The sequence below is a fragment of the Aulonocara sp. 'chitande type north' Nkhata Bay genome, linkage group LG15, assembly GCF_057382095.1.
Source record: "Aulonocara sp. 'chitande type north' Nkhata Bay isolate Kocher_YH1m ecotype deep benthic linkage group LG15, A_spYH_male_GT1.1, whole genome shotgun sequence".
NCBI classification, from domain to species: domain Eukaryota; kingdom Metazoa; phylum Chordata; class Actinopteri; order Cichliformes; family Cichlidae; genus Aulonocara; species Aulonocara sp. 'chitande type north' Nkhata Bay.
In genome coordinates, this window is record NC_141358.1 from 8097242 (window position 1) to 8112548 (window position 15307).

The 15307-nt window shown below is 41.4% G+C and overlaps 2 protein-coding genes across 9 annotated transcripts in view; one reads left to right on the top strand and one right to left on the bottom strand.

Annotated features, from left to right (window-relative positions):
* The first annotated feature begins 77 nt into the window (after positions 1–77).
* On the top strand, positions 78–10160 carry fam228a (family with sequence similarity 228 member A). 5 transcript variants are annotated; one of them, XM_086263786.1, is made up of 9 exons: positions 78–521; positions 792–915; positions 4164–4352; positions 4431–4508; positions 4635–4823; positions 4996–5067; positions 5178–5244; positions 7577–7748; positions 7840–10160. In XM_086263786.1, the coding sequence occupies exons 1-9, from the start codon at positions 337–339 to the stop codon at positions 7949–7951; spliced, it is 1188 nt and encodes a 395-aa protein (XP_086119912.1). In that variant the 5' UTR covers positions 78–336; the 3' UTR covers positions 7952–10160. The 5 variants fall into 5 exon arrangements, with proteins under 5 accessions (XP_086119912.1, XP_086119910.1, XP_086119914.1 ...); XM_086263784.1 differs by having other exon boundaries at positions 85–521; positions 4996–5079; positions 7840–10101; XM_086263788.1 differs by having other exon boundaries at positions 425–521; positions 833–915; positions 4996–5079; positions 7840–10094.
* Positions 8046–15307, bottom strand: part of itsn2a (intersectin 2a) — a 46128-nt gene continuing 38866 nt past the window's right edge. For all 4 annotated transcript variants that reach the window (XM_086263781.1, XM_086263780.1, XM_086263779.1 and 1 more), the window contains 11 exons: positions 11852–11973; positions 11649–11755; positions 11203–11386; positions 11007–11105; positions 10728–10895; positions 10302–10514; positions 10061–10182; positions 9891–9973; positions 9223–9306; positions 8974–9147; positions 8046–8733 (listed from right to left, as the gene is read on the bottom strand). In XM_086263781.1, coding sequence (XP_086119907.1) covers positions 8582–8733; positions 8974–9147; positions 9223–9306; positions 9891–9973; positions 10061–10182; positions 10302–10514; positions 10728–10895; positions 11007–11105; positions 11203–11386; positions 11649–11755; positions 11852–11973 — 1508 coding nt within the window. In that variant the 3' untranslated portion in view covers positions 8046–8581. The remainder of the gene's footprint in view (positions 8734–8973; positions 9148–9222; positions 9307–9890; positions 9974–10060; positions 10183–10301; positions 10515–10727; positions 10896–11006; positions 11106–11202; positions 11387–11648; positions 11756–11851; positions 11974–15307) is intronic.

The following is a 15307-nucleotide window of genomic DNA, read 5'->3' on the forward strand; positions in this document are numbered from 1 at the left end:
CACCGTGTAGCGGAAGTTTTTATTGGCTGGAAGACCCTCCTCGGGCGTGAAAGGTGTCGCCTAAAGAGACTTTTCAACCTTTGGGACTTTAAACGAGTTTACCCTCTTATTTTTTTAAATATAAAGTGTTATAAGTAAAAATCTTATAAGAATATTTTTCTTCTTGAAGTGCATCTATGCTGAATTTTTTTGTAGTTTTCCCCACCTTTGCCCAAACATCTGCTAAATATGATGACCTCCTAACATTAGTTATTCAGCTGATCTCTGCGCACATTAAAGAGGATCCAACAGTCAGAGGGTGCATGACTCGTCTAGACTTGCATAATCTGAGCACAGATGTGGGGAAATCACTTTCCACAAATACAGTTAATGCAGAACGCAGAACCTTCGCCATTTACGTACGACGTCTCTGCGCGTGCTCGCCCCAGGCTCGCTTGCGTGTCGGCGTCATGGCAACGGAAACCCTCTTCAGACGGTGGTTCACCTGGAGGAGGTATCTCCTTACTGGCTCCGTTAGAAAAGTAAGTCTGAGCCCAGGGTAAAAGTTAGCAGTCTGCACACTTTTCCAAAATGATGTGTGTTGCACGTGACCTAAAAGCACGGAGAGTTTTGGTAAATTGGCCACGCGAACTTCAGTCCTCAAATCAGCACAGGTAAGAAGCAACCACATTGTAATGGAGACGTGGGCTTTTAATGAAATTAAAGCAACTTAATTAGCAGGTATGGAGTAAGTGATGAGTAAATTCAGTCAGTGTTGTTCTTTGACACTGTCTATCGTTTATCACTACCAGCATGTCGCTGACTCCAGGCTGCTTGTTTTGTCGTGATGTAGAGATGAGCCACATGAAGAAGAAGGGTCCCAGTGGTCTGATCACCGTGCACTCACCTTTTCCTGTCAGCCTGTTAAAATCAGAGGTAATAATAAATAAGAGAGCATCCTCATAAAAGTGGGAGTGTAGTAAAAAGAAAGCTCGGAAGTGGATTGTATATTACACAAAAGGAGCTACTGGGTGGCTCAATACCACCCCGCTTCCCATTATGTTAAATATACTGCTGTTAATGAAACTTTTAATTAAAGAGCATCGGCAGTGTAAGTGGTTTTGCTCGGCAGCACTGCAGTGGTGTTATGTTCTGTTTAAAATTTGGCTTTTGATGAGCACACTTTTTTCTTGTGAACATGGACACTCTGTGCAGTTTGCACTTCACAGCAGAGTGAGACTGTGACCTTTCACCACCTAATAATTTATCTCCAGTCTTTCTTCTTCTTCTGTATTTGTTCTCCTGCTCTCAGTATACGGTATGTGCACGCAGTGCTACGGAGGGCCTCAAGTGCCAAAGTGAATTAAATAAATAATTAAATAAATATATATAAATATTGAATTTTTAATTACACGTAATTAATTAATTAAAATGGGAAATAATTAGTTAAATATATGCATGACTTAAATGTCAATTCATTTTGTTTAAAACATTTAATAAATGAGTTATTTCCAATTTTAATTAATGAAAAATTTAATGAATGTGTAATTCATGTTTAATTAACCAAATCAGTTAATTCAAAGATGATAGTTTTTTTTTCTTCTTTTTATTATATTAAAATATCTCGGGGGTTAAATGTGTGGTTGATGTTTCACTGGCCCGGCCCACTTAAGATTAAAGTGCCCTGTATGTGGCTCACAATGTAAAATGAGTTTGACATGCCTGGCTTTCCTAACTGCACCTCTTCTTTTTCCTTTTGCGTATCATATCTGAACATACAATCTCAGAGTCTATTTTTAAAATGAATGAAAAGGTTTTAGTTTACTGACAGATACGGTAGCCACTGTTACCCGCACTTAAATAAGGACTAAAGGAGGCGCGCCGGATCAGGTTAAATGCAAAACAAAGAGTCTACCCTATCTACTGCAACAATAAAACCTAACAATAAGCACACGTACCTGTGCACTGATGCCAAAACCGCTGTCATAAAATGACCAGTGTCATTATCTTTTACACCAGAGTGTAAAAATGCACATATAACGTGTTACGTGTTAATGTAACTGCGAGAAGCTGCTCGTGTTCGGGAACAGCACCATGCAGGACAGACGAGCTCTACAGAGGGTTGTGCGGTCAGCTGAGCGCACCATCCGCTCCGAGCTCCCTGACCTGCACTCAATCTACAGCAGACGGTGCTGGACCAAGGCCAGGAAGATCGTGAAGGACCTCAGCCATCCCAACAACAGACTGTTCTCTCTGTTGAGGTCAGGAAAGCGATTCCGCTCCCTGAAGACCAACACAGAGAGACTGAGGAGGAGCTTCTTCCCGCAGGCGATACGGTCTCTCAATCACACCACCACACAGTACTGACCCACACATATGGTTCTTACACACACACTGGACTTTCTGGACATTGTTTTTGCACAACACTGGTCACTATATTCTTCATTTCCAGTTAATACTTGTACAGCTGCTGTTATTGTGTATATATTTATTTATATTTAGATTTCTTCATACATTCTTATATAGTTCTATATTGTGTATTGTGTATTTTGTTGTACAGTTATTTTATTTTCAACTTTAATTTATATATTTTATCTTATTCTTCCCAGTTAAATTTACCCTTCATTCTAATTTGTGTTGTACAGTTATTTCATTTTTAACCTTAATTTATATTTTATTCCTTCCTAGTTAAATTTACCCTTTTTAATTTTTCATATTTATTTCCTATCTTATTCATAGCCTTTCCTTTTTTGTTTTCTTTAGGTCACGAGCAGTTGTCCAAGCATTTCACTACATATCGTACTGTGTATGACTGTGTACGTGACAAATAAAATTTGAATTTGAATTTGAATTTGAATTTGTGTTTCCGTGTAGTGATGGGTGTGGTGGACTCTACATTCGTGTACACGGACATGATCTTCTCTCTATGTGAACTTTGGCTGGATTTCAAGAGTTCGGTCTACACAGGACTCTGCAGTCTGTAAATATATTCAAAGTACTGAATGCTGTGAAAACAAGAGATGTACATTACTGTGTAAAATTCTTGAAATACCCCTCTTTTTTAAATTATTTGCTTAGGAAATGGAAATCTTTGGATGTTTGCTGTTTTATATTCTGTTCTTTGCCAAGATGATCCCAGAATGCTTCAGTAATGTTGCAGTCTGAACTCTGGGCTTTTACTGCAATGGCAGTGTGTTTGGGATCATTGTCATACTGAAAAAATGAAGCTGACACCATTCAGACGCATTCTGGATGATATCAAATGGTGGATCAATATCTGATGGTGCTGTGTTTTATAAATTCATCAAATTTCACAAGATCTCCAACTGTAGAGACTCACTGTTGTAGCTTCCTGACCGCTTCTGTAAATATTGATGACAATTTTAACCAAAGCTCCAAGCTCCATCTGACGTGTTGCGACTGATTTTCAGACCAGTTCTTGTGTAATTTAGCATACCTTCCAGTGAGACCATTTCTGATGAGGCTTCAATTAACAGTAGACTGGTCGACTGAAAGGCCAGATGCATCTCTCAGGTCTTTGCCTTTTCTTTTCCTTCGTTGCTTTTTTTAAAGTCCTGTTCCTTAAGAACGTGACTTTCATGTACTTTCGTGTTTTTCTAGGCCTGCCACTTTTTCTTTTGTCTTCCCCTTGTCCACTATCCTCAAAAATATTAAGGACACACGGCGCACTATGCCAGGATGTCTTCACAAAATAGCTCTTTGAGAATCAATTACCTGGTGCAATTATACTATTCGATCTATTTTATGTCTGTCGAACTGTGTTGTCTTTTGAATTTTCCATAGATTCAACTAAAGAAATGTGAAAGAAATTATGTGTTTTTGTAACACGCTGCTAGTAACAAAGTGCCTAAAGATACAGTTTAAAATTTGTTCTTAGCCATGATGTCCAGTATGTGTATATACAACATAGTTTCAGCCCTTGCATTAGGTGGCTTTTTTATGTCAAAATGTAATAGGTCAGTGTAAGTACCTTAAAAAAAACAACAACAACCCATCACTCTGAAAATGGTAAGATACAAGGATAAAAAAATGAGTTGTGGCTCAAGAGCTTTGCACATCACTGTAGTTGGAACCATTCATTTATTATTCATACTGTAATTTCAAGCAAACTTTATGCACTGCACACAGTAACTACAGCGTACAATATACATCTGGTGTTTCAGGAGTGCGTTACAGATGTGAAGCACACCACGGAGAGCAAGAAGAGCAGAAGGAGCAGCTCACAGCAGCGTGAAAGGACGAGGAGCACCTGCAGGTCTGTAACGCCAGAGAAAAGGAATGAGGTGTCTTATGTGCCAGAGTGGGCCACCAAACGGGACTGGCTCTCTTACACCTCCCTCAGACAACTGCAGGTACTGCACTCAGTCGACTCACATCTTCACAGAAAAGATGGAAAGGATGAATTCCTGAATCTCTTTCTTGTCATTTAGGCAAAGATGAAGGCTGAGAAGCAGCAAGTGAAGGAAATACTCCAGCCATTACAGGAGACAGAAAATGGGTTTATCAAGGTAGGGTACTAGTTTTTATTGTACTGTAGTCCATCTAATACAATGACACAGCTTTTTTTCCCCTCACATTTTATTCTTCATTATTAAAAATACCTCCAATATTGATTGAAATGCGTTTTCATTCAGGAGTTGGAGTTTTACCTCAGTCAGCGTGATGTTACAGAGCTCAGGAGGAGAGAGCTGCTCCACAAACACTGGACTGAACATGTCTGGTTTCCCATCCAGCAGAGAGTGAAAGCGCACGTGTCCAGCTGCCCAGAGGCCAAGAGGCGCCACAACCTCTACAATCACTACCTCCATGTCTGTGACTCCAAGGTGGTGCTGAAGCTTAAATTAGTTTTGAAGTTAGGTCAATGACTCCTCATGTTGGTGCTAGAGTTTTTGTGTTGTTGTGGACGGCGATGTTTAGGTTTTGTGCCTATTACTGCAAAAACAGATGAGATGAATGTTTAACTTATTTCACTGCCACGTTATCTCTGATCCACAGGGGAATGTCTTTCTAGAGACCTACGATCCACAGGAGTACGATCCTTTACTTCTCAATATCAAAATGCAACAGGTGAACAACCAGGTGACTTCTGTGACTTGAATATTTCCCTTCAGTATGTTTCATAACAACATTAGAGTGTCTCACGTGTGTGTTACTGCTAATGCATTGATTCCTTAAAGGGGTCATTGGGCCTTCGTTTAAATGAAAGACCAACAGGAAAGAGATTCTACTCATCTTTGGGACCAGGTATCTATATATTTTCCCCTTTTTTGTGTTTTTTTCTAGCCAATCGGAAATTTAAGACAAACTATTATACAAATGCTTAGTCTTCAGTATTGGCTTAGTTTATATATATATATATATATATAAGGTAATTATTATGCTTTTGTTGTCTGTCTTATACTGTTACCATGATGGATGCTCACAATAAACATGGCCAAAGTTTTTACCTGACACTTAATTAGGTACACCGTGCTAATTCTAGGTTGGACCTGCTTTTTCCTTCAGAGCTGCCTTAATTCTTCGTGGCACAGATTCAACATTTCTCTGAGATTTTGTTTCATACTGACATGATGGCATGACACAGTTGCTGCAGATTTCTCAGCTACGCATCCACTAGATCTCAATGGTTCTGTATTGGACTGAGATCTGGTAACTGTGGAGGCCGTTTGAGTACAGTGAACTCATTGTCGTGTTCAAGAAGTCTGTTTGAGATGATTTGAGGTTTGTGATATGGAACGTTATCCTGCTGGAGGCTGCCATCAGAGGATGCACAAGGTGCACTGTGGTCATAAAGGAGTAGACATGGTTAACAACAATACTCAGAGAGGCTGTGGTGTTGAAACAGTTTTCAGTTTCAGAGGCCGAAGTATGACATTACATCATAGCGTTACACCAGTGGTTCCCAAAGTTTTTTCGCTAAGCCCCCCTTTCTTTTACAAGAAAATCTTCGCGTATAAAGAGCTAACATCTCCAAAATGTCAGGAATAGTTAGTCATTACAAGAAGTGTTTGTGAACTAAAAAAAATCAAGAATATGGAATACTGTTTGTCTGTGATTTGGACAGCCCAGCGTGTGCTCCCGACGCAGGTTAAACAAATTCTGTCGTGGAGACCTATCTTGGCACTTGTGCAGGTGAAGTCAAGAAGGCAAGATATGCTTCATCACATATCTAGTATTTGGCTTGGTAGGAAGTTGGTTTGGAAACATATTTGGCGAGGCTTCATCTTCTGCTTTGCGTTCATGTGGGGTCCCCTCTGCAATGGCCCTGGCCCCCCACTTTGGGAACCTCTGCATTACACCATAAGCACGGCTCATATAAGGATAGATGAATCAATGCATTCATGTTATTTACGCAAAAGTCTGATCCTATCCAAATGTCACAGCAGAAATCGAGACTAATCAGATCAGGCAGCGTTTCTTCAATCGTCTGTTGTCCAATTCTGATCAGCTGGTGTAATTGTAGCCTCGGTTACCTGTTCTTTGCTGACATGGCACCCAGTGTGGTTTGCTGCTGTAGACCCATCTGCTTCAAGGTTTAAGGTGATATCTGTTCAGAGATGCTCTCAAGTGTTTGAGTTACAGTTGCCTTCCTATCCTATCAGCTCAAATCAGTCTGGCCATTCTCCTCTGACCTCTGACATCAACGAGGCAATTTTACCCTGAGAACAGCTGCTCACTGGATACTTTCTTTTTTTCGGACCATTCTCTGTAAACTAGAGATGGATTTGTGCAGAAATCCCAGTAGATCAGCAGTTTCTGAAATATTCACAATGCCCATCTGGCAGCAAACAACTGTGCAAAGTCACTGTGGCGTGGTGTGGTTTGTGGCTCAGCTACAGGGGAGCGGTGGAGCAGTGGGTTCAGGACATGGTGTCAGGGGAAGGCTGACCAGCACAGCTGATTTCCGTTGTATAATCATGCCTTCCCTATTTGAGTAGGATGCCGGGACCTGACCAGGGAGCTGGGTGTACTTGCACTGGAGACAAGCAGCTGTAAAGCTCCAAAAACGGAGTCACTGGAAACTTTGCAAATAAACATTCAACTGCTTGCAAAGCTACGCGCTGTGGGTCCTTTACATCACAGTCACTTAAATCACCTCACTTTTCCATTCTGACGTTCAGTTTAAACTTCAGCACCATCTTCACCATGTCTACATATCTAAATGCATTGGCTTGTTAGCATGTGATTGGCTAGATATTAGCTTTAGTAAGCAGCTGAAGAGGTGTACCTAATGAAGCCTAGGGTGAGTTTATAAATCAGCACAATAATGACAGAGTTGTTTTACTTAGTAAATATATATTTTTTTGAACTGTGAATTGTGTAAAGCAACTCTAGAATCCAAGAGTATAAAATGGAAATATGGAACTGAAAATGAGCACAACAGGTACCCTTAATTTTTTGCTGGATTAATTTATAATAGGTACTTCTGAAAAGTACTTATTAGCATTGAGCATTTTCATTAACTGCTCAGTGGTCTAGGAGTTTATCTCAATCTTTTGCTTTTTCAGTGTAAAATACTTTCAGGTCAAAACTTCTTCAAATGAGAGATTTTTTTTTTTTCCTTTTCCTATCTTAGGGCAAAAACTCCACTGGACAAAAGCTGAACGGCGAACTAAAAGTCATCGACCTCTGAGTGAGTCTGTGAAGTCTCAGGCCAACAAACGTCTACATGCCTCATCTAAATATCCAGCCTGTGGGTCCATTAAAAGGCCAGTGGTCGTCGAGACTGATAGAAGCAAGTGTAGCAGGTACTTATATACTGTATTTGTACACTATAGCACCATACTGCTCACTGACAAATCCCACTAACAGTTTAAGTTTGAAATGTTTTTCATCCAGGCCTAACACTATACCACTGCACATCAGTGCAACAGCCACATCAGATGGAAGGTGCCACCAGACCAGCTGCTGGTTCTCCAGATGTGGATGTCTGCAGGAAACATCAAGTTAACAGTGACTTTGGCCACTGTGTGCATCCAAATAAAAAGAAACAAACATACATAAAAAACCTACTTCACAATTTTCCTGGACATCGTACTCGAAAGACAAACGCAGAAAAATGTTTTACTGTACATACATTTTATTCATGCCGGTGCCGTTTTCGGGATTTAATGGCGTACTTGCCATGAAACCTCAAGCTTACACCATAAGGCTAACCATTGACATTACATTATACAGCAGTGTGCAGCAGTTGTAATATAAAGATACGTGAGACAGTGTGCGACTGTCCACACGTGTGTGTAACTGGCTGATATGTTGTTATATTCTTTAATTAGCAGTGCGCCGGAAAGAAAAAAAAAGAATTTACAAATCGAAAGTGAAATGTAAAAATCCGGTGAAACGTTGAGTCTCGTTTGTTACTTTCCATTTCTGGCTGGCGATTATGAAAATATTGGCAATCATCTCCGTGTTTTGGATCGTTTGAGGTCGCTGAAAAGCTCAGGGTCAGTGGAACAAGCAGGGACAGTAAAATCCCCATTATTGCGTAATGTGCAAGAGCATAAAAAAGGCACTTTAATGGTCCTTCATTACTATTATTAAGTGGTGTGTGTGTCTAATGGAGTATTCAGATGTATTTTCCTCATTTGGTTGGCTCGTAAAGCTGTAGGTCTAGTTTGACGTGAACTTCTCCAGTAGGGACTTCGTGCAGCAGAAGGCGACGGGTTGCTGCTCCTTTGCTCTCCATCTCTTTCTTTATCGTTGCCACGGGAACCTCAACGCGGCCGAGAAAATCTAAAGAGGAAGGAGGAGACTTTTATTTAGTAAGATGATTAAAATGAGAAAAAGAAACGCATCTCATCGGACAAAAAAGAAAAAAAAAAAAGAAGTTAAGACCGCTGATTTACTTTAATAGAGGAAAACCAAGACTTTAAGTGTTCCTTTAATTCTGTATAGGCAGGAAAAATTAGACAAAAAGCCTAATAATCAACTGTTTTATGCATGAGTGCATGTGCGTGTCCTTTATCCACTGACCATCTGGTGAGAACTGATCTTTCTCGGACACGGTGACGCAGAGGACATCCTGGTAGAGGTCTTTGATGAAAAACTGGCAGTTAAAATTCCACTTTGGGCTCAGAGTGTCGCTGATTGGTCGAGATGTGTAGCACTGAGCTCCCATTGTCAGCTCACAGTAAGGATTACTCTTACCTAAAGAGAAAAGGAGTTAACGGGACTTAATTACAAAGCATGCATTAGCACTGTCATGTTGCCACGGGGCCTCACCGTTGGGCTTACAGGCCTTGAGCTCCTGGGCTTCAATGACTGTCACCAGCAGCCGGCCGATTCCGCTGGACTTTAGAGAGCGTGCTAAAATAAGCAGAAGACAGTAAGATATATGACAAAAACGCAGCATCCATTCATAATTAGGATAATGTTTGAACAATACACACATGCATACTTCAAGGTTCAAATAAGAACACTTTGTTAACCCTGGCAGGGGGCTTGACTTATTGTAGATTTTTAATATGCAGACTGAAAAATGTCAACTCTGGAATAAAAGGAAGTAAAAATAAAGCACTCCATTCAAGCTCCAGTGCATGCAAATGACTACTCCAAAATTAAACGATACGATGCACGGTATAAATATGACACTGTAGGTGAAAACAGTCTAGTGGTCATAGGGACGAGTTGTAGAGTCTGATTTCCTGAAAACTTGTGAAGGTGCCGCACAGAGACCACCAAACAATCATTTTCAGATCAAGCAGATTCCAGGTCAGATGACACTAAGAAACTGCTTGTCATTATATCATTCAGCTCAAGCCGGCACTACAAGGAAAGTTAACAAGGGAGCAGCGGAGGAGATGATAGGAATACCAGCTTGCTCTGCAAAGGGATAAAGTCAATACACTCAATATTAGCTGACATATTTATGAGCGTGTAGCTGTGTTTACCTTGGTAAGCCTTCTCTCTCTTTTTCTTCTCTGTCTCTATGAAATGTTCAGATGCCGCTTTGATTTTCTGGACCCACGCTGCCCTAATGGAAGCAGTAAAAATGTGTGAGTGCTTCACGCAGAAACACGGACGTGTGGTTACACAGAACGCGAGATTTTTGCACACGTGCCTCTCGTTCAGGGTCTCGGTTTTGAGAGTGTAGACGCGATCGATGTGCGAGACGTGGAACAGCGGCTCGTCGCTGGACGGGTCGGGTGGCATTTTCACCAATACCTCGTTCAGGAAGAGAGGCTGGCGGAGATGAAATGCATATCGGCAAATGCCGAGAGAACGTAAACGATGAGAAAGAATAGTTCATCTGTGCATTTATATATATATTTTTATATATATTATACCTTAGATTAGCTTACTGTTTTGTACATCTTGAGCTGTATGCTTGTTTTGGGGCTGAATAACTTGTCAGATCCTGAGGAGGAGAAGGGTTTGGCACTGTGTGTGAGGAGGAGGAAATCACTGAAGAGGAAAGCCCACAGCTCTCTGCTGCTTTTGGTCTTGTACAGCCGACCGCTGTGGAGCAACTTGCGAGGCCCGAGGCAATTAGTCAGCGAGTTGAAGACCAAGTGCTGGGGGGGAAAAAGTGCAGAGAAAACAAGGCATGGCTGAGGAAAGTTGTTCGAAAATAAGCAAACTGTCAAGCGTTGTAGTTAAGAATGGAATTGTTGCTGTCCCTGCATAACAGCTCAAGACTTGTCAGACATGAAATGCTTTGCAGAGGCCATATTTAATATAGCAGCAGGGACTCGAGAGTCGAGATACTCGTTTCTGAGTGTCCTTACCTCTATGGGCCCCTCACACTGCATGTGGCTCTGTATCCATTCGAGCCTGTCTGAGTTCTCCTTCTCCCGAACCCCCTCATTGACCTGAGAGCACAGCTCCTCGGCTCGCTCCAGAGCTTCTCGGAGAGGGCCTCGGTCTGCGTGGCCATCTGGGGTGTGCTCCAAGATCTTACCAAGAAGCACAGCACAGGCAACAAATTAAGAGACATGGAGATGAATATTAAACAAGTGGTAGGCGGGATTCATGGAGTTACATATAAACAGCATTTCTCTGCATACATTTTTGATGAGTAGAGGGTAACGTGTAATCCTCTGCATGGGCTTGAGGAGGAAGCTGGACAGCGGCATTCCTTTACAGCGGTAGTTAGTTGCAATCTTCTGCTCAAGAGGAGGCAGAGATATTTTATTGCATCTGACAAAAGCAAACGTTTTATTTATTTTTCCTTTCACAATATCCATTATCCAAGGCTCGTACTTTGAGGAAGTCTTTAAAGTCAGGCTGGTTGTGGGTCTTGCTCTGCAGCAGCGCTGCGGCGTTGAGCTGGCAGGAGCAGAAGCGAATGTACGGCTGCATGTGCGCGAGCTCCGACGCCAGCAGGTCTCCTATTAGCTGAACGGGCATGTTCTCTCCTCCTGTCTTTTTACGGACACGCAGGGCTCTGGAGGGAGGTCACAGATGATCAGGATGTGAAACACCATTTCATAACCTCACAAAACATAAATAGATGGAGTATCTGATGAGTTCTGCAAGCCTTCAGAGTCTATGGACTTGCAGAAATGAAATAAGTGTCAGTTTTTCTGTGCATTTGCTTTTGATCGTTTTCACAGAAAGAGTTCATAAATGTTTATTCTAGCAGAGCAGTAGGGTTTAATAGTTTAGATGTCAGTATGGTTCATAACAATGTCACACGTGGGACCTACTTGAGCAATTTGGAGTTGCACATAATCAGTTCCCTCCAGTTAACAAAGATAACTGCCATCTCAGCTTCAGTCAGACGGCCTGACTCGGACATGGGCTTGTAGAAGACCTAAGAGGCAGAAACAAATGCAAACAGGTGAGGACGGGAAAAAAATGACAGAAAAGTGGTAATAATGTTCAAATATGCCGATGTTTCCGTCGGTACCTCTAGCACTAGCTCAAGATCCTCGACATAGGTCTCCTCGGTCTGGATGAGCTCGTGAATGTAACCCTGCCTTTTCCTCTCCTGAGGGGTCATTGTGTCGAGCGTCATCAGGTCAGCACACCCTACAGGAGCACATCCATGCGCATGCAAACACACGTGCAGACATGCATGCACGGACATGCACCGGCATGTGCATGGCAAACACAAGCACAAACACTTTCCTCTCAATCACTGATGTGGTGTGTGAGAAAATACAGCGAGCGTTCAAAAACATGTTAAAATCTCCCTTTATTATCACTTCGATGACGTCTAATTTACATTTAATGCACAGAGTGAGGCACATTGTAGTCGCAGTACATGAACATAAGCGATGCCAACGCTAACAACACTGCTACCAAGAACACTAAGGTAAAGAAAAATAAAGCACCTTTCATGGTGGAGTGCTCACTCCTAGTGATTGCATAGGTGTAAATGGATAAAGTAGCTAATGCTTGAGTGACAGAGCAGTGGAAGACTCAGCTGGTAGTTCAAGTCTTTGAGGTTCAATCTTGGCAAAAGGTGGATGTACAGTTGTGGTCAGGAGTTTACATACACGCATCACGAGCATGAATGTCATGGTAATTTGGGGCTTTTAATAATTAATTCCACAGTGGAAGAATTATACAACATACATGTTTAATAACTTTAAAAAACAAGAACTGATTCTAAATGCTTGACTTGATTTTGGAGCTTCTATAATCCACACAATGTCAAAAATATATGCACAGACTCAAACAAGGTTCTACAATAGCTTTTAACTCGACAAGACTGAGGCCTATTAACCTCTCATGATAGTTTCTACTACAACTGGTAGTTTCTCTTTGCCAACATAAAAAGGTTTGACAACTCTCATTCGATTGACGGATACTCAGAACAATGGGAAAGTCCAAGGAACTCAGAGAAGATATAAGAAGCAGAATTATAGAATTACACGAGTTGGGAAGATTTCTTGGAGTCATTACTAAACAACTGCCACTACTTTGGCAAAACCCACGATGTCACCCTCAGGCTGCGTCTACACTAGCTCGGATAAATTTGAGAACGGCGTATACGTCTGAAAATGCTCCACGTCCACACTATCGTTTTCATGCGTTTTCACAGAGTTGTTCAGCCACATCGAAACGGCCGAAAACGCTTACGTCCCAGTACTGCGCATGCGTGAAACGCAAGACGATTCGACCTGCCTTATTTCTGTCTGTCGTTTATTTACTTTCCGGCTCTTTGAAACGTCACGGCAAAATGTCGAGGAAAAGCACCGAGTTTTTTTTAAGCGGACTAACAATGAGGTGGAGTTGTTGCTGCGAGTAACACAAAAGTACAAAGTTGCAAAAGCGATTGAGAGTCAAAGAATTTGAAGAAAAGCTACCTGAAGCATGTACAAACTGAATTAATCTTTAATAGGGCTGTCAGAATTGAGAGCACACAAAACAACTGCTGTGTGATGCCCTCCGCTCACACACTCACATGACTGCATCACATGACTAAAATGTGTCATCGTTTTCGAAAAGGCTCTGGGTTTGTTATCCACACTGCAATGCGAAAACTGTGTCTTCAAATTAGGGCTGCCACAAACGATCTGCTCTTATATAACTATCATTAGCTTACAGCTTTAAGTGTTTAAGGTCTGTGCTAACTAAAAATAAAGACAGGATGATAGTTTATTAAATTTTAATGAAATTTGCAGATTGTTTCGGTGAAGTTTAATAAACTCCTTGCTATCTAAACTATAACAGCATCTCACACTTCTGATAATCAGCTGTCTGCTTGACGTTTATTCAGCTGTGTAAAAACTATAACTTTAATCTCAGCCAAACTGATTTACTCAGGAACAAATAAATTACTAAAGAAAAAAAAAAGGCAAAACAATAACATTTTTAAGTTATCTAAGTGACTTATATATCACGTTTAACCTGAGGAGCGAAAGACGGCGGTGGGTTTGAAAACGATTTGCCGGGAGTCAGGTGCTCTCACGGCTCTAGTTAGCCTAGCCCCCGGCTAGCTATCGAGCTAGTGGGTAACAGACGTCTCTGAAAACGTCGGAGCGCTTTTGAAAATATGTGGTGTCTTGATAAACTGAGCAGATATTTGAGATTTACACAGCTACATTCTCGCCTGAAAATATGTTAAACGTTTATTTTGTGACCCAGAAAGAATAATAAGAGTAATATTAAAACTAACTAGCTGCCGCCATTGTTGGAAACTGAGCTGGGCCGCGCTATGAATTCTGGGACACAGCTTCTTCTTCTTCGGGGTTTAACGGCAGCTGGCATCCTTGTACATGCAGTGCTGCCATCTTCTGTTTCAGTCCGTTATTACACTCTTAAATCCTGCTACTTATTTCTGCGTCTTTTGGATCTTACAAAGCTTCAAACGACGCGTCGACTATTAAATCAGTCGTCGACGATTTTGATAGTCGACGTAATCGTGACTATTCGACTAATCGTGGCAGCCCTACTTCAAATGTATCCGCTTTGGAGAGCGCTCTTAAAACTCTGCGTTTTCCTTGACCGAAAATGCCGTCTCAGTGTGGACGGAAGGCCAAAACAGAGAGAAAAAGATACGTTTTCAAACAAAAATGTATTAGTGTGGACATGGCCTCAGATGAAAGGAAAATTAATTAGAATCTTCAAAAACAAGCCAAAAACCACCAAGGCTCAAACCTGACATGAACTAGAAAATATTGGAACACAGTGTCCATAGTGTGTTTTATATCACCATGGACAGAGACAGGGTGCCTACTCAGAAAGAAGCCCCTTGTCCAAAACCAACATCTTTAAGCTTGACTGAAATTTGCAGCTGCCCACATGGACAAGCCAAATTTCATCTGGAGAAAAGTCAGGCAAGACAAAGATTGAGCTATTTGACTACAATGGCAAAAGGTATGTTTGGAGGAATAAAGATGAGGCTTTCAAACCTAAAAACACTGTACCAATTGTTCAGCATGGCGGTGGTAGCATCACGCTCTGGGGCTGTTTCGCTTGTACTGGTACACTGGACAAAGTGAATGCAATGGTGAAGAAGGACTAATCTCCAAATTCTTCAGCTTCAACTCAAATCAGCAGCTAGATGGTTGGACACTTTAGTCTACAGGACAATGATCTCAAACACACATCAAATCTGATTTTGGAATGAATAATGGCCTTCCCAAAGCCCTGATGTCAACCCAATTGAAAATTTGTGGACTACGCTTGAAAGCCGGGTCTGTGCCAGGAAACCAACCAGTTCAAACGAACTACCAATCCTGCCAAGAAGAGTGCTCAAATATCCAGCCAGAATTTCACCAGAAGCTTGGTGATGGCAACCAGTGTGGTCAAAGTCCAACTTGCAAAGCGACGTGGATTAGAGAAAATCTAAAATAATTTCAAACCATTTCTTTTTAAGACATTAAAGATGTATGCTGTGCAACCTCAAAATTAC